At 38.5% G+C, this 25,917-nt stretch overlaps 1 protein-coding gene across 2 annotated transcripts in view; it reads left to right on the top strand.

The window, feature by feature from the left end:
* The window catches only part of LOC126246235 (mitogen-activated protein kinase kinase kinase 4), a 217,245-nt gene that overhangs the window by 115,093 nt on the left and 76,235 nt on the right, over nt 1–25,917 (top strand). For both annotated transcript variants that reach the window (XM_049948380.1, XM_049948379.1), the window contains exons 13-14: nt 17,397–17,510; nt 20,185–20,365. In XM_049948380.1, coding sequence (XP_049804337.1) covers nt 17,397–17,510; nt 20,185–20,365 — 295 coding nt within the window. The remainder of the gene's footprint in view (nt 1–17,396; nt 17,511–20,184; nt 20,366–25,917) is intronic.

Here is a 25,917-nt window from a genome sequence, read left to right as displayed (position 1 = left end):
TATCTCCAAGCACACAAAACTAAGACATTACAATACGCTAGTTATGCCAGAATCAAAAACACTAATTTTGAACAGGAAAACAGCTATTGAAAACAGTGATAAAAAGTAAACAATTCTAAGTTCATTACATGTAGAACAATATCGTTTCAGAGGCACTCAGGGAAATCAGACATTACATAAATATCTAGAATAACATTAAATGAATGAATCCATACAAAAATACAAAATAAATAGTAGAATTCTTTGATAACGGGAGTAAAACCAAAATGAGCACTATGAAATGGATTGGCGAGATCAAAACTGATCTGAAATTGACTTGAATTACACCACAAGTTGTTCAAAACTGCGAAATCTTTTTCTCCAAAATTTGCAAATGGCAAGTCAAACAAGAGGAAAAACCTAAGTAGAATACTGGAACAACATGACTTAGAGAGAGAAAGGAAACCCACAGGCAGAGAATGAAAGAAATATGGGTACAAAGGAAGGCGGATGTCCACCTCTGTAATTACTTTGCATAGCCCTAATAGGCTTATTTGCATATACTAATAATAAATTAATTTCTTCATCTGAGCTATACACTACTCAATGGAGCTAATTTACATTTTCTAATAAAACCTCCCCCCTCCCTTACACACACACACACACACACACACACACACACACACAAATAACAATATTTATTAGTAAAAAATTATTACCTGTAATTATTAATAAAAACAAGGAACTGTGTCTATGCGGTGTTGCGGAGCTCGTCTCTAAACATCTTTTGGCGCAACTATGGCCAGTCTGTGATATGGAGTGGATCAACCCCAGTAGCTGACAGCGCTTGCTTGATTCATGTGAAGTTAAAAAAGAACCAAATCTGACTAGGAAGCTTACAAAATCGAATGGCCCCAGCCTGCTAGTGTGTTCAGAACTGAGAAATGTAAATATGGAAAAACACTTCTTGAAAAGATAGACCAAAACTTTATGAGAAATGAAACATAAGTGTATTATAGAACCTTTAAGAAGAAATCGTGGGCTATAAGCCACCATCTCTATGCTTTCAGCAAAATGGTGGTACACTGACATTTTCAAATGAAGAAAATTGTAACATAGCAGATTACTTGAAGAAACTGCTTAACAAAGATGAAATAAAGCACCATGTTGTCCGTTTCGGAAACAACAAAGTGCCTGGAGACGACTCAGTAGTTCAGAACTGTGCCCCTGAGGAAATGTGCCCCTGAGGAACCAGTTGAAATCTTACAACAGCAAATGAAAAATGTTGTTTTGAAGAAATCCCAGCCAAAGATTGTAAAATAGTCCTAATCCATCCAGTGCATAAGAAAGGCAGCATGAAAAACACCAGTTACTACTATAGGGTAATATCCCTGCTATATAATCTACAAAATTCTCTCACTTTTTGTCATCCTGGAGCATTTAGAAGCCCTACTCGGCCATCAAAAAGCAGAATACCAAGCAGCTTCAGGGAAGGTTGTTCAACAGCTGAATAGATCCTTAACCACAAAAGCATCATCAGACACGAGATATTTTGCATTAAGGTCAAAGCAGTACTTAGCAAGTTTTGTGAACTTCAAGAAAGCCTATGATTCTATAGCTAGTGAAGTTCTGTTAAAGATTCTTAATGAATTGGTGGCCTGCAGGCATCATTTGAAAAAATAGGAGTAATGACTAACATCAAAGATATTCCAGCTAAACTTCAGATTGAATATAAAGACATCAGCAGAATCAAAAAAAATTAAGTTACTGTGTGAAATTTTATGAAAAATGGACCGGACGTTTTAGCAGTTACAGAACGAATACATAAGCTTGAAATAGCCTACCAAATGCTGTACACAATCTACAACAAAAAATGTCTTTCACAAAATACTAAGATACATCACTTGGGAATGTTTTGAAGCTACTAGCTATGTATGCAGCTGAAACCCTGTACCTAAATGCAAATAGAGATCTTCTCAAAGAGCTCGAGAAAAAAGAGTGGAGAATGATTAGAGCAGTCATGGTATCCAATTATAAGAATGGCATCTGCCAAAAATATCCAACAAGGAAGTCTGTGTCAAAAAAAAAAAAAAAACTCAATCTGCAAAAGATATGTGAGACTTTATGGACACCTCAAACGAATGGACAGGAACAGATTGGTTATGACAATCTTCCACTTGTGTGATTCAGTCCCCAAAACCACATTGCCGTGGTCTAGAAATACCAAAGAAACCCTGCAGCTCCTACAAATCAAACCCGAAAATGCCTTCCATAAGAAGATAATGTTTTAGCGAAGCAATTTTGTTAGCATCTGGAACATAAAAGTCTCTAGACAATTCCTCATCAAATATAAAATTTTATATTAAACAGAATTTTCACCCAGTATTGCAAACACTGTGTCATGTCTGTGTAGACATCATCTACAAAGCTGTTTTTAAGCTAGTATGTTAGCTTGAATCAGAAGTACACCCTGCCAGAAACTTAATAACATTCTGACGGAGTGTATTGTATCCTCTTGGATAATGTGCTAAAATATTTTGTCACTGACTAAGATATCACTTTCCAACCACATAAAGTTTGTTATATTTCCATGACAATGCCAGTTGTAGGTTGAAAAATACTAGACTGGGACAGTAATAGAAAGTGTTTATGTTGTTAAATATGTTTTGTGTTAATTACTTTGGAAAATGCATTGTGTATCTGTTCAGGAACGTGGGAGGTCTCTTTATTGAGCATTTCCAGATGCTTCTATGCCCAATAAAATATTTATGCCCTTTCAGGAACAGATCATATGGAAAACAATAGTGTCCTCAATAGAAAAGTACTGGAGAACTGTTAGACACCTTACTTCAACAAGATGATACTCCTCATTGACAGTTTTGAGTCAAGTATGTAGATCGTCCCAGATCCTTACAAGTGGATTCTACGTAGAAAGCTTACTATAATAGAGGCAAATTGGATTAACCTGTACACAAACAACAAATATAATTCCAAGCCATTACCAAACCTGTCACTATAAAAGTTCCCAGCATAAAAATTACACAAAATGTTACTATCTGCAAAAACTTAATGGACCATCAGGTTGATTAGTTAATTACATGTTCCATGGATTCTTTTGCACATAGATTGTAGTGGTGTGGAATGAGTCATTTTACATTCACATCACAAATTAATTTGTACATATGGTTACCTTCTGAACATTCCTAAATTGTGATGTTTTACAAAAAGAAAAAGAGATATACAGATGTAAGTTAATGATTCCTACCCACTACTTTTTCTATCTGTCAGAAATTTTTTGTCACTGGGTAGGTGATAAAAAAATTTTGTTGCAGCATTGTGTACTCCCTTTTGCGCTGAAGACAACCCTAATGTGGAGTAATGAATGTCGTTTTTCCTTCTGGTATTGTAATTATGTGCTCATTGTTCCTTTCGAACTGTAGTGTTTTATTTTCAACAAACTTCATGAGGGGAATAAATATACAGGGAAGCAGTAGTCAGAATGCCCAACTTCTTAAACACATGTCTACAAGATGATCATGGGTGAGCACCACATATTATTCTCACAGCACGTTTTTGTGCAATGAAGATTTTCTTTCTTAAAGATGAGTTACCCCAGAATATGACATTATTGAATGAAAATATGCAAAATATGTCGACGTAACTAATATGTCTCTCCTTGAGGTTTGCAATGATTTTAAGTGCAAGTGTCGCTGAACAAAGTTTTTTCAAGAGTTCCAAAATATGTTTCTTCCAACTTAAATTCTCATCAGCATGGCCCCCTAAAAACTTTGAAGTTTCCACCATATTTGTTATTTCATCACCATGTGTTACACTTACTATCAGTGTAGTACCTCTAGGTGTGCAGAACTGAATATGTTGTAGCTTTTTAAAATTTAGGGTGAGACCATTCGCAGAAAACTAGTCAATGTACTTTTAAGAATATCTTTTACCGTTTCTTCTTTTACTGTATGTGCGTACTTGGACTGATTATGATACTAGTGACATGTGTAAAAAGAAATAATTCTGCATGTTGTATACTAGACAGAAGATCATTTATGTACATGAGAAAATTGGAAAAAGAAGGAACAATAGTGGACGTAAGATTGAACCTTGGGAATCTGCACACGTGATTTTTCCCCAGTCAGAAATATGTCCCTGGACTACATTGCTTGAATTACTGAGTGCAACGTTCTGCATTTTTTTGGTTAAGTATGACATTATCCGTTGGTTGGTTGTACCACCAATCCCATAAAATGTCAGTTTACCTAGGAGAATACTATGATTCACACAGTTAAATGTCTGAGAGGGGTCACAGAAAATACCAGCTGGCAGTATTTTATTATTTAGTGCTTGTAAAATCAGGCGAGTGAACTTGTAAATGGCATTCTCAGTAGAGCAACCTTTCTGAAACCCAAACTGATTTGCTAAGGATACTGTTGTTGTTGAGGTGAGACACTATTCTGGAATACATCATCTGCTCAAAAATTTTGGGGGGTGATGCCAGTAGTGAAACAGATTGGTAGCTATTTACTTTTGTCGTCTTTCTTTAATAGGGGTTTAACAATGGCATATTTCAGTCTCTATGGAAAAATGCCTCGAGTTAGTGATGGGTTACTTATTTCAGATAAGACTGGGCTTATCACATGGGAACAAATATTTCATACGATGGAATTTTATGAGAATTAAGTATTATCAGTCACTGGCTGTGAGAGGTTAGATGCTGCCATGGTTTCATTACTATTTGTCCTACAAAGCATTTTCCCTTCTCTCTTATCACAATGGAAAAAACTTGGAACAGTTAGCAGGTAATGGCCTCTGGCAACAAATAATGGAGAGACCCAAAGTTATTATATCTTGCACTAGTTTTACTACAAGAACTCACTGTCAACAGCTTACAAAAGTATAGCTGTAGCTATAATCGTTAGGATCTACAACTGGCGACTGTTCCGTGACACTTGGTGTTGTTTGCATTTCTCCAATATACCTCTTGATTTGCTCTGCATTATGCACTACCGTGGACCAAGCCCATTGTTGATGCACAAAGAGTTTTCCTGTCCATAACTTCAACAATTCTGTTTGTACATCCTTCGCCTTCGTTAAATCCCTCCCCAGTTTCTCTTCTCCTTTTTTATTTGAACTCCTTGTATAGCTTGTCAGTTTTTTGTTTCTTTACTGTACATAGCAACCAGTTTTGCTTACTATTCCCGTTTTCTCTGGCCAGAAATGCTGGAGTTGGCAGTCGTGTGTGCGTGAGGTGTGCTTGCTTGCTTGTGTGTATGTAAGTGTCTTTTAATTGTGTCTGTCTGCAACTTGATGTGTCTTCTTTATGGTGAGTAGCAATCTGTCATTTTCTACGTTGTTGATATTTCTATGTGGAGTTTCTGTTATTTCATTACAACAATCTAACTGCTCCATATATGAGGCTCTTTTAGAGAGAGTGTGTGTGTGTGTGTGTGTGTGTGTGTGTGTGTGTGTGTGTGTGTGTGTGTGTGTGTGCTATTTTCCATGGTCATTCTCTTTCCTATCTTTTATGTAGGGCCTCTTCAGTGTCTGTACAATGTTGTAAAGGTGGTGACGTGCTTGCTGTGATGTAAAAAGCATCTGCCGGTGAACTCTCAACTGCTGTACACTGCCCAATGAGTACCTCAAACATATAGCAACACAACACCAACAAATATCTGCACTAACTGAGCAAATCCTATGCCAAATTGTGGAGCTGTGCACTATTTGAAACCAACACTGTAACATAACATTAATAAATGACACAGTTACCCATAGGAGCATTAAAACAATGGTACAGCAGACTGTTTAACTGTGGCCTATGGGGGAAATATCTCATATTTAACTATGCAGAAATTCTGTTCCCTCACTGCTTTACAGTCTCTATTCCCATTATCTTTACTAGCAGTCCTTTAAGTACCTTTAAAACTTGTATGGTTAACCATCTCTGCCATCTGCCTAATAATTTCCTCTAACCTAATCTCAGTATGTTCAATACTCTGTACATATTGAATGTACTGCACCCATTGCCCCAGTGGTATTTTGTTGGGAATGTTTCTTTCAGTTCAGTAACCAAGTTACTATTACAGTTTGCCTGTTTCTTTATACTTTTGAATTCCTGTCAGTTTTTCCTTAACTCAGTTGCTATATCCATGTAACTATCTCCCAGTAATTTTCTTTGGGCATTTACATCAGGTGACACTTAATGAACAATTTCCATGACTTCATTTCATTATACTTATAAATCATTGTTAAACTCCTCATTAAAACATCTGTAATTTTTAATCAGTTCTTCTTCTAATGTTAATTTTAAATTATTTAATGGATCATTAATCATATTAATATCTCATTTTAATTGTTTTTTTTTTTTATTATTTTCAACCTGGCAATATAATCTTACAGTCATTTGTCATATTAAGATTTAATTCAGCAGTTCTGTGTGTTATGTATTGCGTTGGTAGAAGCTACAAAGGCAGCTGATGAAATTATCTAACTTTCTGTTTTGATGATTTAGTTCTTTATTTAAATTGTCCATTCTGAGATTTAATTCTTGGTTTGATTTGATATCTGTATGTGTAATTCCTCATTAAAACCTACTATCAATTTTTTAATATCATCTAAGTCATTACTGGCCATCTACATATATACCCCACAAGCCACTGCATGGTGCATGGTGGAGAGTGTGGCATACCACTTGTAGTCATTTCCTTTCTTGTTACATTCACAAATAAAGCGAGGAAAAAATGACTGTCTATATGTACCCATACAAGCCTCAGTTTTTTTTTTGTCTTCATTATTCTTGTGCAGTTTGTAAATCAGCAGCACTAGAATCATTCTACACTCATATTCAGATTAAGTTTCTATAAATTTTCTCAGCATTGTTCCGAGAAAATAACGCCCTTTAGGGATTCGCATGTGAATTCATGAAGCATCTCCATAATACTAACCTGTTCATTCAACCTACCAGTAACAAGTCTAGCAGCCAGCCTGTGAATCGTGTCAATGTCTTTCTTTACGTCTTTTGAGTAGTACTCAAGAATAGGTCACGCTAATGTTTTATGTACCATACCCTTTACAAATGAATCCTTCTTTCTAAAATTCTCCCAGTGAACTGAAGTCAACCATTTGCCTTCCCTGTTACAGTTCCGACGTGCTAATTTCATTTCGTAAAGCTTTGCATAATTACACCTAGATATTTAATCGATGGAACTGTGTCGAGCAACACTCTACTAATGCTGTATTCGAAAAATACAGGATTGTTTTCTTGCTCACCTGCATTAATTTACATTTTTCTGATGATCCTCCTTGGTACACGAAACATGTCAGAACACTGTTGTAGAAAAAACAAAAAAAGCATGCCAAATTTAGACAGATGCAAAATCTCCAAGACTGGCGATCTTTTACAGAAGCTTGAAATCTCACATGGTCGTCAATGTGAGATACTTATAATAATTTCCACAACAAAACTTTGTCCCGAAACCTGGCAGAAAATCCTAAGAGTTTCTGGTCGCATATGAAGTATGCTAGCAGCAACACACAATCAATGCCTTCCCTGCACGATAGCAATGGAGATACTATCAAAGACAGTGCTGCCAAAGCAGAGTGACTAAACACAGCCTTCCCAAATGCCTTCACAAAAGAAGATGAAGTAATTATTCCAGAATTCAAATCAAGAACAGCTGCCAACATGAGTGACGTAGAACTAGGTATCCATGGAGTAGGGAAGCAACTTAAAGCACTTAATAAAAGCAAGTCTCTGGTCCAGACCATATACCATTTAGGTTCCTTTCAGAGCACGCTGATGCCGTAACTCCATACTTAACAATCGTATACAACTGTTGACTCGATGAAAGATCCGTACCCGAAGACTAGAAAGTTGCATAGGTCACACCAATATTCAAGAAAGGTAGTTGGATTAATCCACTAAATTACAAGCCCAGATCATTAATGTTGATATGCAGCAGGATTTTGGAACATATATTGTGTTCACACATTATGAATTATCTCGAAGAAAACGATCTGCTGACACACAGTCAACACGGATTTAGGAAACATCGTTCTCGTGAAACACAACTAGCTCTTTATTCGCATGAAGTGTTGAGTGCTATTGACAAGGGATTTCAAATTGATTCTGTAGTTCTGGATTTTCGGAAGGCTTTTGACACTGTACCACACAAGCAGATTTTAGTGAAATTGCGTGCTTATGGAATATCGTCACAGTTATGTGACTGGATTTGTGATTTCTTGTCAGAGAGGTTACAGTTCGTAGTAATTTATGGAGAGTCATAGAGTGAAACAGAAGTGATTTCTGGCATTCCCCAAGGTAGTGTTATAGGTCCTATGCAGTTCCTTATGTATGTGAATGATTTGGGAAACAATCTGAGCAGCCGTCTTACATTATTTACAGATGATGCTGTCGCTTATCGAATAGTGAAGTCATCAGAAGATCAAAACATATTGCAAAATGATTTAGAAACGATATCTGTATAGTCCGAAAATTGGCACTTTGTCCCTAAATAACGAAAAGTGTGAGGTCATCCACATGAGTGCTAAAAGGAATCCATTAAACTTCAGTTACACATGATAAATCAGTCAAATCTAAAGGCCATAAATTCAACTAAATATCTAGGAGTTACAATTACGAACAACTTAAGTTGGAAGGACCATACAGAAAATGTTGTGGGGAAGGCTAACCAGACTGCGTTTTATTGGCAGGACACTTAGAAAATGTAACAGATCTACTAAGGAGAATGCCTACACTACACTTGTCCATCCTCTTATAGAATACTGCTTTGTGGTGTGGGATCCTTACCACCTAGGATTGACAGAGTACATCAAAAAAGTTCAAAGAAGGGCAGCATGTTTTTTGTTATTGTGAAATAGGGGAGATAGTGTCACTGAAATGATACAGGATTTGGGATGGACATCATTAAAACAAAGGCTATTTTTGCTGCAGAGGAATCTTCTCACAAAATTTGGATCACTAACTTTATCCCCCAAATGCGAAAATATTTTGTTGATGCCGACCTTCTTGCCGACCTTGTCACCATGATAAAATAAGGGAAATAAGAATTCATATGGAAAGCATAGGTGTTGGTTCTACCCACATGCTATACGAGATAGGAATAATAGACAATTGTGAGGAATAATAGACAATTGTGAAGGTGGTTCAATGAACCCTCTGCCAGGCACTTAAATGCGATTTGCAGAGTATCCATGTAGGTGTAGATGTAGGTTGAAAGCAAGCTGCCATTCATCACATCATCTAGAAACTTTGTCAAAGTCATCTTGTATTCTTCTACAGTCACTCATCTTTGACACCTCCCGTGCACCGTAGCATCATCAGCAAACAGCCTCAAATTGCTGATCACCCTACCGTCAGATCATTTTTTTATTTAGAGAACAAGAGTGGTTCTATTACACTTTCCTGGAGGACTCCTGACGATACCTTTGTCTCTGATGAACACTTGCTGTAGAGGACAACACACTGGGTTCTGTTACTTAAGAACTCTTCAAGCCTCTCATATGGATGGGAATCTATTCCTTATGATCGTACCTTCTTTAACAGTCTGCAGTGGGACACCGTGTTGTACAGAGTTTATATAAAGTAATGAGACTGAGCTTGTGAATCAAAATTTATTGTAGATATCGCCACAGCCACTCAGTACTCCTCAATGTATGACCCTTGAGAGTCAACAACCTGCTGCATGCGAGATTTCCACTCTTCAAACGCTGCCGTGAGCACTGAGTTTGGGATGGCCTTCAAAGTCCTCACTGTGGCGGCTTGGACCTCCTCCAGGGTCCCATGACGGTGTCCCTTCGGGAAAGTTTTTAGTTTGGTGAACAAAATAAAATCTGGTGTGGCCACATCAGGACTGTAGGGGGGCTGGGGAATCGTTGGAATCCCTTTCTTGGCCAGGTAGCTGGCCACCATGAAGCAGGTGTCATGATGCAGCTTCCATTAATCGACAATGGCTGGCCTCATGCTTTGGATCCTGTCTTTCAATCTCTTGGGCACTTTGCAATAAAAAGCATTGTCGACAGTTTGGCCTTGGGCCACAAATTCATGATGAACTATGCCCTTGATGTCAAAAAACGCGGCTTTCACCTTCAATTTGCACATGTGAGCCTTTTTTGGACGTGAGGATGCTGCAGTATGCCATTCGACACTCATACGCTTTGTCTCCAGGTTGTACTGAAACACACAGGTTTCGTCTCTGGTGAGAACATCTAAAAATTCCGGATCAGCTTCAAGGCTCTGGAGATGGTCTTGGCAGGCGTGCACATGTGCTTGCTTCTGAACGTCTTACAAAATCTTCGGAACCATCTTGGCACAGATCTTCCTCATCGACAATTCTTTGGCGATGATGATGTGCACTGTCATTTCATCAGGTCTGAGGTCTTCTGCTATCATCCTGACATTCATCTGACAGTAAGTGTTCAATTAAAAGTGCACACGGTCGATGTTTTCATCAGTTTTGCTGGTTTACGGGCGTCTGGAACAGTCCTCATCCTCAACACTGTCCCGGCCCTCTTCAAAGCTCCTCACCCACCTGAAAACCTGGTCTTTTGATAGGCAATCACCACCTTAGGCTTGCCAACACATGTCCAATGTTTCAATACCCAATTTTCCTAGTTTAACACAAAACTTGATGGCGTAAAATTGGTTGATCGTTTGCTGCATGTTGTGCCAAGACCGACGACTTTGCAACATGCCCACTCAATGCACGATGCTGGTGAGACAAGAGCCCGCTGGCGACAGGCACGCCGCGCATTTTTGGTCAGACATCCCTCACCACAAATCCCTCCGGGGTGTGCACGCTGCAAAGTACAGTCACATCAGAAAAAAATCAGTCTCATTACTTTTTATACAAACCCCGTACACTTTCAGGGAAATCTAGGAGTATGGAATACCTGTTGCCCTTCATCCATGCTTTGCAATGTATCATGTGAGAAAAGGGTAAGCCGAGTTTCGCAGGAGCGTTGCTTTCTGAACCCTTGCTGATGTGTGAGCTTAAGATTCTCTGTCTCGAGGAAATCATTATACTTGAACTGAAAATATGTTCAAAAACTCTTCCATGTTTACTATTATTTGAACTGTTAATTTTTAACAAGAAATAGGTAATTTTGTCTGTTCTTGATATTCTTTCACTGATAAAATTTCAAACACTGGCTCACCAGTGGTTTATTTTGGCTTCTTTTACCATTATAATCACCTTATGGCTTGTTGTTGTCGTTGTTGTTGTTGTTGTTGTTGTTGTTGTTGTCATTGTCTGCTTCTGCAGTGACAGTAGGCAGTGGCAGAACTGGGCAAGAGCAGCGTCGGTGCTAGTATCACTTGGCAACTGCAGTGACGGTTCGTGACTGCAAAACGTAGTAAATACAATGAGGGAATGGATGAGGCACTTGGTGGCATCCATTGCTGCCATAAATATCAGTCTCCAAAATACATCAGTTCCAGTTGTTCTAATGTAGGCTATTTAGACTATTATGATGGAACACTATTAATTCCAAAACATTACTTTTCTTGAGTGCTCATTTCTTTTTGGTTAACCTCCCATTTCCTTAGTCTTCTGTTTAGTTGCAGGATATAGTTGTTCTCTCTCTCTCTTTCTCTTTCTCTTTCTCTTTCTCTCGCTCCCTCCCTCTCTCCCACCCCCTCCCTTTCCCTGTCGTTTTCTCAGTAGCAGATTCAGTGACCTGTTTTTTAGAACGGGGAGCTAATTGTAAGTGAAAAAAATTTAATTATGTCTTTTTTTATTTCATAAAAATACAGTCCAGTTTTTTGCTAATATAATATGAATTTCTTCATCTGAGTTATACAGTGGTCAACACAACACTTCGAAGCAAACCTCTCCCAATAAACTCAATAACAATCATTATTATTAAAAGAAAAAAGAAACAAAGAACTGCACCTATGCAGTGTTGTGGATCTTGTACCCCAACATCCTGGGCTCATGCAGCAAGCGCAACAGTGGCCAGTCTGTCAGTCTGTGATACATAGAAGATGAATGCCAATCAGATGAAATGCTCAGTCATCTCATATGAAATAAAATAAAAACAACCAAACCCAAATCCTTATGAAAGAAAAATTAAATATATTAAATAATAGTCCACTGAAACACAGTTGACACCACAATTGTAAGTAAGTGCATAACTTCAAAATTAAGGGTAACCAAAGAAAATTTTGGAGTAGGAATTCAAAGTTCAATGATAAGAAATAAAAACTTCGAGGTTTGTCAGTTACACGTAATCCTATCGGTTAAAGGAAGAGCAGTTGAATGGAATGCACAGTCTCTTGAAAGGAGGACATAAGATTCACATCAACAAAAGCAAACCAAGATAACGGAATGTGGTAGAATTAAATTAGGCAATGCTGAGGGAATTAGATTAGGAAAAGAGACACTGGTTGTAGTAGACAAGTTTTTGTACTTGGACAGCAAAATAATTGATGATGGTAGTAGTAGAGAGGATATAAAATGTAGAGTGGCAATGGCAAGACAAGGATTTTGGAAGAAGAAAAATTTATTAACATTTAATATAGATTTAATTGTTAGAAAGCTTTTTTCTGAAGGTAATAGTCTGGAAGTGTATGGAAGTAAAATGTGGACGATAAGCAGTTTAGAAAAGAAGATAACATAAGCTTTTGAAACGTAGTGTAACAGAAAAATGCTGGAGATGAGATGGGTAGATCAGTAATGAGAAGGTACTGAATAATTTTGAGGAAAATGGAAAGTTCTGACCCAACTTCGCTAAAAGAAGGGATCGGTTGATAGGACACATTCTGAGACATCAAGGTAAGGTATCATCAATTTAGTATTTGAGGGATGTTCAGAGGGTAAAAAATGTAGACGGAGACCAAGAGATGAATTTAGTAAGCAGGATCAAATGAATGGATATAGATTCATGTACTTATTTGAAGGTGAAGAGGCTTGTGCAGGGTAGAGTAGCTGGGGAGCTGCAACAAAATAGTCTTTAGACTGAAGACCACAACAAAACTGAAAATCCTTTGTGAAATAAGACAGAAAAATAAATGACTACTGGATCAAAAAATTGTCAGAAGCCTCTTCGTTTCATAAAATAGTTTCCTTTTACCTCAGTATACTTTATTTGGCTTTTTATGGTGTATTTAAGTTTCAAAACATTGAAAATTTCTTGAAGTCTGCAGAAGACGTACTTACTTAAATTGTGATCTTGTTAGTGTGAATGTCCTCCTGTTGAGCCATTTCTTCGTATTTGTGAAGTCAAAATTACTTGCAAAGGTCAAAATTTTGAACATAGTGTAGATGGATGACAGTTTTAGCCCCAGTACTTACAACAGTGTGACAAAATATCTCTTTCTTCACCATGTGAAATAGATTTACTTATTTTGAAGCATATTACCTGGGGATGCTTTCATTGTGCATTGTGCTACATTAGACATAGTCACGTTTCAGCAGTTCAGGAAGGCCCACTCAGAACAATACTCATACCCATAGATCACAATCTTGACTCACATGCTATTGTACGTATCTCCTCCAGGTGCCCCTCTGCTCCAAATATGTCCTTTGTGTCAAAAGGCTTACTTTCCAGACCCAAATCCAAATTTATCCACACTGCCCTAGTTAAAGATATCCTTTCAATTCATCCATTGTACAGGGTGGCGCAGATGGATCGGGTGGTTTTAAAATACTTGTCAAACTGTCAATTGTAAAGGTATTGGATTGAAATAAAGTGCAAAACGTGTAGTTACAATGGAAGTTTATTAACAAAAAAATAGTAATGTTAGTTTTTAAAAATTACATCCATCAAATGCCCTCCTTCTCGAGCGACGCATTCTTGGAGTCGGTCCTTAACGTTCCGCATTGCCCGCTCAAGCACATCACCAGGAATTGATGTGATTTCGGTGTGAATTGCTGCCTTCAACTCCTGAATGGTCCGGGGTTTGTTCATGTAGACCCTTGCTTTTAAATAGCCCCATAAGAAAAAGTCACATACCGTGAGGTCTGGCGAGCGAGGGGGCCAATGGACATCTCCATTACGGGAAATCAAACGGCCAGGGAACAGAGCGCGTACAGCTTGCATTGATATCCTAGCGGTATGTGCAGTTGCCCCGTCTTGTTGGAACCACATATTGCCCATGTCGTAATTGTTCTCTTCAAGTTGTGGGAGAAGAAAATCTTCAATCATGTTCACATAACGCTGCGAATTAACAGTAACCGCCTGCTCCCTTTCATTTTCAAAAAAGTAAGGACCAATTATCCCTACCTTAGAAACCCCACACCAAACCGTCACTTTGTCACTATGGAGAGGCCGTTGGTGTAGATCTCTTGGGTTAGTGTCGGCCCAGTAATGGCAATTTTGCTTGTTTACGTATCCGTTAATGTGAAAGTGAGCCTCGTCAGACATCATGATAATCAGGTTTACATCTTCCAATAACTCCAACATCTGTTGGCTAAACTGAAGCCTTTGAAGATGGTCTGTTGGGAGAATCTTCTGTACCAACAGGATTTTATAGGGGTGGAATTTCAGTTCTTCGTTAAGAATCCTTTGAAGGCTCCGACGTGACATTCCAAGAGCTTGAGCACGACGTCTCGTTGATCGACGTGGGCTCGCAGTGACATCGCGTCTCACACGCTCCACGTTCTCAGGCGTTGTTATTGTTGGCGGTCTAGGCGTCCATTTTGGAGCACATGAACCAGTAGTGCGGAAATTATGCACCCAACTCAATATCGTATCTTGCTTAGGAACACTACCGCGAGGTGGGATGTTGAAACGCCGGCGAAAGGCACGCGTCACAGCAACAATTGACTCGTTATTGCGTATGAACTCTTCCACTGCGAAAACACGATGCTCAACGGACCACGTAGCCATCGCGACTGACTGCCAGCCTGCAACTGAAACTTCCCGTCCCCCCCCCACCACAGGACGAAGTCGCCGAACACCTGGCTCCCCCCCTCCAGACGTACAGTCCACTTCAAAACCACCCGATCCATCTGCGCCACCCTGTACATTTACAAGCAATGTAACTACCAGAAGATGAAAATTGAATGTCAGAAACTGATTTTCACTGATGAGCATACCTGTTAAGGATTGAAGCAATTTGAAACTTCCTGGTAGATTAAAACTTTGAGACAGACGGGGACTCGATCCAATGATCTCTGCATCACGTAGGCAAATGATCTACTTCCTGAGCCATCCAAGTGCACTCCCAACCCATCCAAGTTTGAATCTTGGCCCAGCACACTGGTTTAATCTGTTAGAAAGTTTCAAATCAGTGCACATCCTGCTTCAGAATGAAAATTTATTCTCATGGACTGTTGCTGAACCAATTCTTCAGACAATCTTTTCTTCCAGGAGTGATATACAGGAAAAATTGGAAAGAAGGTGCTGGCAAAAATAAGTCTGTGAGTGCAGGTGGTGAACAGTACTTGAATAGCTTATTCACATGTGCCTGTTAAAAGGTGTCCCCAGTTCAAATACTAATTCAGCAGGAAGTTTCATTAGGCATTATGTTGTTGTAAATGGGGAGGCATAGTCTGAGGCTCAGAATGTCAAGTGTACTTGAAGGTAGTGTGATGCAGCCATTGCTGTTCACGATTTATAAATGATGTAATGGATAACATTTGTAGCTCTGTCAGGTGATTTGGTGATCGTACAGTCATATACTGAGAGGAGACATAGCTAGAAATTTGCTCCAAAATGCAACGAGACTTCAATTTAATCAGCACGTAGGACAGAGATATCCAACTAACTCAAATCGTGAATAAATGTAATGCAATCCGCTTAAATGAGTGAAAAGATCTGATATTGTTTGACTGAGTGATCCATACTGTCACTGGAACCAGTGAGAACTTTCAAGTACCTGATAGTATCTACCTGCAGTGACTTTAAGGTGGAACACCATGCTGTAGGGAAGGTAGGTGTTAGGCTTAGATCTATTATAATACTTCTAAGGAAGTACTATGGTAACACAATACATGCATGAATGAGGTTGCTTACGAAACTCTCATTCAACCAATTCCTGAGTAAATTTCATCAGTCTAGGCTCTTAATGAAAGCAATAGAAAAGGTTCAAAGAAAAGCTATTTGATGTATTTACTTAGTTTTTTATTTAATGTGGAAGTATCACAGCAATGCCAAACAAATAACAGTTGGAGACATTAAAGGAAGACATTTTGCAAAACAGAGAGCCTTACTCACAAAATTCAGAGAATCCACATTCCAGAAAAAGTCAAGAAAGATACCATGTTGTCTCATGTAGTGACCACAACACTAAAATTAGAGAGATTTGGGCCCATACAGTGTGGTACCAGCAGTGTTTCATCCCGCATATCAACCATGACTGGAGTAGGAAAAGGAGAAAATTGTACTGGTACAATTGTACCTTATGATGCAAACTAAAGACACTGAAAAAATACTTCCATAAAATTCAGTGATACTGGGGATGATTAAATGAGGGACATCAGAGTGTTTTATGGTTGATGACCAAAATGTACATGCTCGTGTTGCCAAGCTAGCTAACTCTTTAACTAACTAATACTGTGTCAGTTGACCTGGAGCCAATTTTACCAGGAGCCTTTCTGAATCCTGGTGATTAAAATGATTTCATCACACATATTTGTTAGTAAGAGAAAGAGAGAGAATGCTGTACCATGATTGCCACCAGTGCACCAATGTACAGTTTTGAATCACAAATCTCTTTGCAGTGTCTCTTGAAGTGTCAGCATGTGTCACTGTTCAGTGTGATGCTTTAGTCAGATGGAGACCTTACAGGTGACAATGCCCCCTCCCTTTTTTCCCATTGCTACTAAAGGACAGCAACTTACATGGCAGCATGAGTTTTTCCTCACTCTTCCTGATCAACAACACAAAAGTGATGCTACAATTGTCATGTACTTCAGACGTTTAACCATAAAAAAGTTACACTTCACACACACACACACACACACACACACACACACACACACACACACACACACTCGACAGTGAAAAGATGCTGATTAGAGCAGTAGAACTCCACAACTAACAATGTCACACAATATTTTCATTTTACCTCCATGTACATTTGTTGTGTCTTATACTGTTTTATTGGAGTATTGTGCCAAAATTTAGCTGTGAACTTCACTAATGTGCTGCCATATGTTTTTGATTTCAGTTACTTCAGGAAAATGGATTTACAGATAAGAAATAAAATAAATGTTTTGTTTATATGTGGAGAGAGTTCAACTTTGTATTACACATGATTAGTTACGCACATTTTACATTGATTTGATATGATCTGTTGGTCATATTTATTTTCAGTTTGTAAATAAGATTTATGTGCAATGTTAGTATTGTGTGACGCACAGTTTCAGATATTTATTAATTGATAGTTATTCCCCTGTTTACTCTGCAGTTACACAGATTTAAAGGAAATATTGCAATTTAATTTTCAGTCGCATTGCAAGGGGGATGTTGGAAGCTGTTGGAGAATATCTCACTACGAGAGTAAAAGAACTGACAAAAATAATTCACAATGGGGATGAATCAGATGAGGACATTTCAGTGAAGTAAGTCAGTTTGATATTTTTACTAGCTGACTGTTTGCAGTTGTCAAACATTTAAAGACATTCATGACACGTGGCTTAATTAGTATTTACTCTATTATTACTCGAGTAAATACTCAAGTGCACATTATGAATTTATTTACATAAATGTGTTTGTTTTACAATTCATGATGTGTACCTGAAATTACTGTCAACGTCACTTGAAAATTTGGTATCTTTTTAGGTAATTATACTTAGCCATCAGCTAAAGAAAAATTTATCACAATCTGAAAGGATTCTATCAGCCGTAGAGAATGATTTCCCAAGTGTTTCTTCGTAGCATTGCACACAAAATGTGAAAAGATAAAAGTGTAATTGTTATTTGTAGACTACATTAAAAATCCGAACTGCCTTCTATTAACATACATATACTCCCTCATGAGGTGTGTATTTAGTTATATAGACTCATTCACTGAGTGAATGCTCAACAGAAATATCATTTACACTTAAAGGTCATACTTGGACTCTGAAGCAGAGGACGAAAGCTGAAATACTGAATTGCTTCTTACATAGATGTTTTCACTGAAGGAGACTGTACTATAATTCCTCATTTCATTCATTTCACAAATTGCAAAACTACATCCCCGGAAGTCTATGAACTTCTTGATGATTCTTCAGATCATCTGTGATGAGCAATGGACTTCTAGATTGAGTTTTATGATGCATATTTATTCATTTGTTGTGCATTTCACACTATTTTCTCTCATTTCTTCAAATCATTTCTGTTTCACCATACACTTCTTTAAGCAGATGGTAAATTTGTGCCTGTTTCAACTTCCATCCTTGAAATTTGAATAACATCTCAGACCTCACAGGTGACAGGACTTTGTATCACATAACTCATTGTAAGCAGTCACAGATCGTTCAGTAGCAGCTTCCTTTTGACTTGCAGTATTAGAACACTGATACATGATACTGAATAAAATGATATGGTATTATTAAGTAGCTTGAAATCAGTCTACATAGTGGGGATGCCCAGTATCTTGCTATTTCTTGGAGCGTCCTCACAATTGATACTTTGGAGTAGAGCGCTGTACTTTTTTCACAATTTTCTCCTTATACAGTAGATGTAAACACTGTGTTCCACAGAAAGATGCTTCCTTCAGTAAGATTTTCCACTCTGCAGAAGGAAATAAATTGCTGCAGAAATTAGCATTCATTTAATTAGCAGAATTATGATGATGACTGAAGTTGATACAGTTTTCATTATAAACTGATCACCTTATCTACAGTCGACAGCACGTTGCTTTATTGGATGTAATGTCTCATCTGTAATTTGTTAAACATGGCTTGGTTACTTAATAGTGTAATAGCTCATTCTTTGTGACTGAATAATGCTGTGTGGGTTGGTGTACCATCAATGCATATTCGAGGTCTCTTAAACTCTTTGCTGAAGAGCAGGTGGTGTTGTCCATGGTAAATTTATTATGTGTTGATAAACCCCATAAAGTAATCATTTCACTCCTTTGAAAACTCAGTGTCATGCCAGTTAATTTTGAAATTCACACCATTGATGTTGATGGATTCGTGATGACAAACATTTTCAGTGGAACCTAGTATCAGAATATGCTTTTCAGTTTTATATAAGGAGTAATGCAGAATTGCACCCAATGCCAAAGACCACTCTCTTCAGTGGCAGTAGAGCCATACGTGCCGCATCTGCAGTTCATGGCCTAGTGGCTAATGTTGCTGCCTCTGGATCACAGGTTGCCACATTAGATTCCCATCTCGATTATGGATTTTCTCCACCCAGAGACTGCTGTGTGTGTGTGTGTGTGTGTGTGTGTGTGTGTGTGTGTGTGTGTTGTCCTCATCATTTCATCATCATCATCATTCGGGAAAGTTGTGAGACTGGACAGTGAAACAGATGGGTGCTGATAACCATGCAGTCATCATCATCCCTACCTGCCACAGCACAAGCATCATAGCATGTGCGGTTGCCGCATACGCGTTATGAGAAATTAACAATGGGACCATAATAAGCAAGCACCAACAACCTTTTGTGACAGGTTCCTTGTACAAAAATAAGAAAAATGTCTAGTAAACGTGGGCTATAAAATGCGTACTTTAAGAGGTATGAGCAATTGTTCATATTCAGTACTATGAAACAGATCTCTTCTGCTGTAAGGTCATTGCTTTGCATGTTTTGGGAGAAGAAAGGAAAAAAGTTTGGTAAACATGGGGTCTAAAACACATACTTGAAGAGCTATGAGCACTTGTTCATTTTCGGTAACGTGAAGACATCTCTTCTAGTGAACAAGTGCTCTTAGCTCTTAAGGTACGCATTCTGGAGCCCATGTTCATTAAAAATTTATTTCTTTTTTGGTCCATACAACCTCCTCCCAAAATATGAAAAGCAAAGAGTTTGTGGTAGAAGAGATGTGTGTCATAGTATTGAAAATGAACAAGCGCTCATATTTCTAAAGGAATACTTAAGAAAAAAACACACTGTATGTTCACAATAATATTTTAAGCAATAAAGTATTTTCATCTTGAAGAAATTTTATGTAATTCTTCCTTACCTATTTATTTCTTCTTGTGTGGCGGTATGTGTTGAATGTGTTGATGCACTGATTGTTTTATTTGTCATGTATTCAAAATAGAAATAATTAAAATTTATTTATGCACATTTGCACAGGCAAACAGCACTGTCCGTCTGCAGGGAAATCCAGTTCCTTTACACTGAAGCACGTGATAGGGCATTAAAGGCACTGGCATTTGCAAAAACATTGAGGAAAGACCTAGAAAACCCTGAGTTCCTGAGCAGCATCCACCCTTCATGCAGCGTTATTGTTGCTGGTTCGCTGCAGGAACTTAAGGTTTGTATTAGATACTCTCCCACCACTGTAACTAGTAGCCTTGGCAGCTGTTAAATGATATGAAATGTGGATCTTTTTTTTTTTTGATAAGTTTTTAATTATTTTTTCGTGTCTTATGATTTATCTAATCCTACTTCTTCATTAACGTACATTACTGTATCTAGTGCCACACCCGAAGTATAGGAATCATCAAGAGCCTCATGTTTTAACCAAGTAACTGTAAGTAAACACAGCATGTAGAAAAGTGGCACTTCATCATATGTGTCATTTCCTTAACACAATTGTTCACTTCCTGTAGTCAAATGTGATCAGAAATGAGAGATAAAGCCTGTGTATGTGACCAGATGTCCTCTCCAATTTAGTGCCATACCATCTGAGTTGTCCAAGCACCTTTCTCTTTGATATAAAGCTCACATCTGTGTTCTTTCTCTTGCCTTTCAAAATGTAAGAGCAACAATTACATTAACAGAATGAATCTCCCCCCCCCCCCCCCCCCCCTCTCTCTCTCTCTCTCTCTCTCTCTCTCTCTCTCTCTGTTTCTTTCTTTGAAAAGTTTTTGAATGCAGCCACTAATAGTTCTGAAATCCATTTATTTATTCTTTATGTACATTAAGTGCATGTGTTCAGTTTATGATAATTTTATGTGCTTGTCCCATGCATCAAATTTTCATGTTTAGTTACCGTAGGAGGAGGACAAGACTGTAAAAGATACTACCAGAAGAAGTAAGAAAAGCCATTTGGCAGGTGCAAAGAGAAAGAAAATCAGTAGAAGTGATAAGAGTAGGGGGAGTGATGGTGAAAGCAAAATGTGTAAAATTTTTCTCAAGAGTTTTTACAAAGAAGGCAATACCAAATATTTGGAACAATGCAGTATTTGTTGTAATCCACAGGAAAGAGAATGGGGAAGATATGAATTGCCAGCTTATTAATCCTTTGTGATATATAGGATTTTTACAAAAATCTTTACTGATTGTATCGAAAAAGACTTTAAACTGGAAAATACCTAGCTGGCCTCTGAAGGTGGTGCAACACAATGTACTATTTACAGGTTGTCAACAAAGGTATTAAAAGAAGCACCAAAAATCAGTTTTTGCTTCCTGTGGAGTTTTTATCAGTTATGAGAAAGCACTTGACACAACAAAAACTGTGATTGGATTGAATAGCTTCTAGCAAGGGGGAAGTCTTCAGACATAAAAGTTATAGGACAATTAATTTTTGCAGTTTGTATGAATGACGTAGTAATTAACCTTGGAAGTTCCATGAGGCTTCTTGTGGATGATGATGATGATGATGATGATGTGTACTGTTGCATATTAGTGGAGTGTCAGGATTAAAAGTACTTAGAGATTGATTGTGCTTGGGTCATACATTTTACATAAAACATTTAATAAAACTGTTATTAAATTTAACACTAATCCACCGCCGCTTGCCAAAACCAATTTATATGGGCTCACAGTTCAATAAATATGAATTTAAGACCAAACCAGCATTATTTAAAAAACTTGAGTCTTCATGCTTGAGAATCACTTAACGAAACAGTTCTTCAAATAACATGTCTGAAGGAACAGACTCCACAATTTCATGTAATTGATTTGCCTGGATGGGCAGCTAATCTACCTTCTTCAGTGTGGATGCACATTTATATGTGACCCCTGCAAGAATCTCTCAGTAGCGATTGTGGATGACGTGGACACGGGCCGTGGGTAGGTGGCACAAGGTGGGAACGTTGGTCGGCTGAGAAGCATACCGAGATAGTCTACGCAATTGCGATAAACTCTGTGTCTGGGTGGCACAGTGGTTAATGCAGATCTCTAGTAAGCAAGAGACCATGTGTTCGATTCCCAATCCAGCACACATTTTCACTCAATGCTGCCGATTCCACGTATAGTCCCGATGCAGCTGGCATCTATAGTCCCTTTCCTTTCTTCCCCCTCCACCATCAGTTTACATATACTGTATCATAGCTGCAGATTCCACATAGTGTTTTTCTTTCATGCATGTGCAAAAGAACAGACAACACCATGCATCCATATAATATGAACTTTCATCCTGTGGCTGTCTTCGGCATATTATTATGCAGATGTAGGGAATGAAGCTGCTTAAAGACTTTTCCAGCAATCGTAAGGAAAATTATCTCTCAACACTTCCAACTAACATTAGAAAATGTTGTTATAATAGATACCTTACATTTACAATAGTATAATGCATAATCAGTGTTAGCTTCCTTTGTTCGCTGTGTGCTGCACCAGCGCCACTTTCCTTCCCACATGTGGCAGCCATTTAGTGTACCGATTCTTTCAAGTAATACATGGAAAGGGAATTGAATCTGCAACAGACTGTAATTAATAGCCAGCGATCACTGTTCTTAACACCAAGGCATTTCAGCACTTCTTCCTTTTACTACAACTGCTGACCGGTGTAAATACCAGTACACAGCCTAGTAACTGCTAGTTAATGACATGAGTACAACATGGATTCTGGAAAAAAAAAGAGCAAGCAGAAATATCAGTGTCCTAAGAAACACTGTGTGAGCTTTAATACAGGAACACAGCTAAGTACCATACAGCTCACGACCATCCAATACAGAATTCAGCAACTACACTGATGTCCAAAATTAAAGCAACAAAACACTATTTCCCCGTCCTGTGTCTAATTCACATTATAATCATACAAACTATCAGCAGATGTCTGTACAATCGTCTTCTGCACGGAAAATGGCACTCCGATCAATGGACAACCATATCAACGATGACATCAGGGCACCTGTCAAATGGGGTGATGTTTATCAGGTAGTACCACATCCACAATCACTGTGTATACAGTCACTGACAGTGCAGTATGTCACAAAGAAGGCACCTACCAGACTCCCTGCAGTGGAGGGCAATAAGAAGAATGGAGGCAGAACAGTCGCAAACTGATGAGGCCCGATAGCTTAATGTGAACCATGCTGTTGTTTCTCGGATGCGGCAACAATTTATAGAGACTGAAACAGTACCCCAAATACCAGGGCAGGGCTGACCATGTATGAGGTCAGAAAGAAAGGACCGTTATTTGGATGTAAGGGCACGATGGTACTGCCTTAGCACTGCAAGGCAATTGGCATCTGACCTTGAAGCATCCACTGGATGTTTTGTATCAAGACAAAGCCAGAAGGTTTTGGCAGAGTGGCCTTTATTGTTCGAGGCCTGCCGTATGTGTACCTCTGATGCATCTTCACAGAAGGGAATGTATAGAGTGGAGTCGTCAATGTGCCACCTGGGCAGTCGAACAGTGGGCCAATGTTCTACTCATAGACGAGTCCTGATTGGGTCTGAAGAGCGATTCTTGACACTTTTGCACCTGAAGGGAAAGTGGAACATGATTTTGGGCCCCAAACATTATGGAAAGAGACTGATATCGAGGAGTATCTCTAATGTTGTGTGCAGAGATTATGTTGACCACATTAACACCTCTTCATGAAATTGTATGGATGAATCGGAGATTTGATTGCTGTCCGGTATCGTGATGAGATCTTGCGACCTTACGTCTGGTTGTTGTGAGCTGGTGCGGGCCCAGACTTTGTGTTGATGGACGATAACGATTGACCTCATAGGGGAAGAGCCGTTGATGTTTTCTTGGAAACGGAAGATATTGCACATATGGCCCGACGTGCTTGCTCTCACATTTTGAATCAAATAGAGCATGTCTGGGTTGCACTAGGAAGACAGGTTGCATCACTTCAGCATCCACGACCACTCTACAAGACTTGTGAGCAGCTCTCCAGGAAGAATGGGCATTATTGCCTCAACCTGAGATTGGTGGTATTCACAGCAGGCCTGTATTACTCCCAAAGATGGTCACACCCCATACTGAACACATTAACCAATTGTTGGAATGTGTGTGCAAATCTGTTAATTTGGAAAAAAATGAACATTTTTGTCTACCGTTATGAATATTGCAGTTGTTTACATTGTGTGTTCTGTACATTGTTTCTACTTTACTCTCACCTGTTTATACTATTTTGTTTCAAAATAAACCTTGCAAAATCTCTGTTTGTTGTTTTAATTTTAGTCATCATTGTACACATTGCTTTTTAACATGAAGAACAAGCACAGCCCAGGCTCGCTGCATACACCACAAATGCGCACTCTTCCATCCCACAGGCCCAGCAGGATACCAACATCCGATATACAATCTTGCAGAGCATAAACTTCAGGGCATTAACCAAACCAGCTGCAGACATCTGTTTATCAGCAAAGCCATCACAAGTGTCCTCTTTCTCCTCTCAATCTCTACTGTCATCATCAACTTCATCCTTAGTGGCCCACAGATAAACCCTCTTTCTGGCAGCAATCTCATAAATTTCAGACAGTGGAAGTGTTGCCAAGTTAGGTCTTACATTGGAACAGTGCCAACCCTGGCACAATCAGAGAAACTGCAATGATAAGAAATTGTGGCAAGGTCCAGGAAGGTCTGCAGAGGATTGACCCTTGGTGCAGGAAGTGGTAATGTATTTATCTGATTTTAAGAGGAGATTTTTTTACCAGATTCAACATTCAAAAAATATTGGGTCATCTTATATTCACAGATTACACAATTACTGCTGAGATCAACATTTTTAAATTGTTGAATAGATTAGTTTAGGGATTGTCTTACATGTACAGATGAAGCTTCGACTATTAAAATTCCATACAAATTTATTTTGAACCGTCCCGTAGGGTAGAGCATAGCAAACAATACTTCCGTTCAAATAGGCTTGAGATTTCCTAATAAGCCTTGCTCAACCAATTCTGTGAACACTACCACAAGGGATATGCGAGAAACTGTCTACTAGTGACTGCAACAGTCTAATGCTCTGCTTAAAAATTGTCAATTTTTTTAAGCACCAGAGGAAATAACATTAAATTGTATCAATGTACAAACTTTTGTTGTTTTTGAACAGGTTTGTAATAAAAGTTCTCATATATATGGATACCATATACATACATTTAGGCTGCTTTTTAATTATAGGTAGCATTCAAAGGCGAAAATCTCCTTCAGAAACCTTACTTGATTCTAAACAGTATTTTATTTATGCATTAGTTGCTGTTATTACAAATGATGTGCACTCTCCAGGATGTTTCACTGTTGCTCAAGAGCAGCACTATTGAACATTGCATAGTGCACAGTGAAACAAGCTTGGCTGTGAGTGAGCAGAAATTACTTCATCTTGCCAACCATGGGAATGTCTACTGCTGCGTACTTTGGCTTTTTATGAACATCTATGGCATTAAGCTGAATTTTGTCTGAATCCATTTGCATTCAGAATAAAATTTACTTTAAAATTTGACAAATATTCAACAGTAGTAGACATTTCTGCAGCATGTGCTAAAAGTCTAGATTGGGGCCAGTGGCATGCTTACATGTTTCATGCAGCAATGTTGTTGACAATCATCGTGATGTTTGACAGGAACAATTGGAGGTGTATTGGCTACTGGTTCCACACAGCCAACGAGAGAGTGGCAGGCAGACAATATGTTAGGAAGCAAGAGATGATGTATCATTATCACATCAGTAAAAAAGCAAAATTCAAA

This window comes from Schistocerca nitens, chromosome 1 (genome assembly GCF_023898315.1).
Source record: "Schistocerca nitens isolate TAMUIC-IGC-003100 chromosome 1, iqSchNite1.1, whole genome shotgun sequence".
NCBI lineage: Eukaryota > Metazoa > Arthropoda > Insecta > Orthoptera > Acrididae > Schistocerca > Schistocerca nitens.
This window is presented reverse-complemented; position numbering and strand designations above follow the sequence as displayed.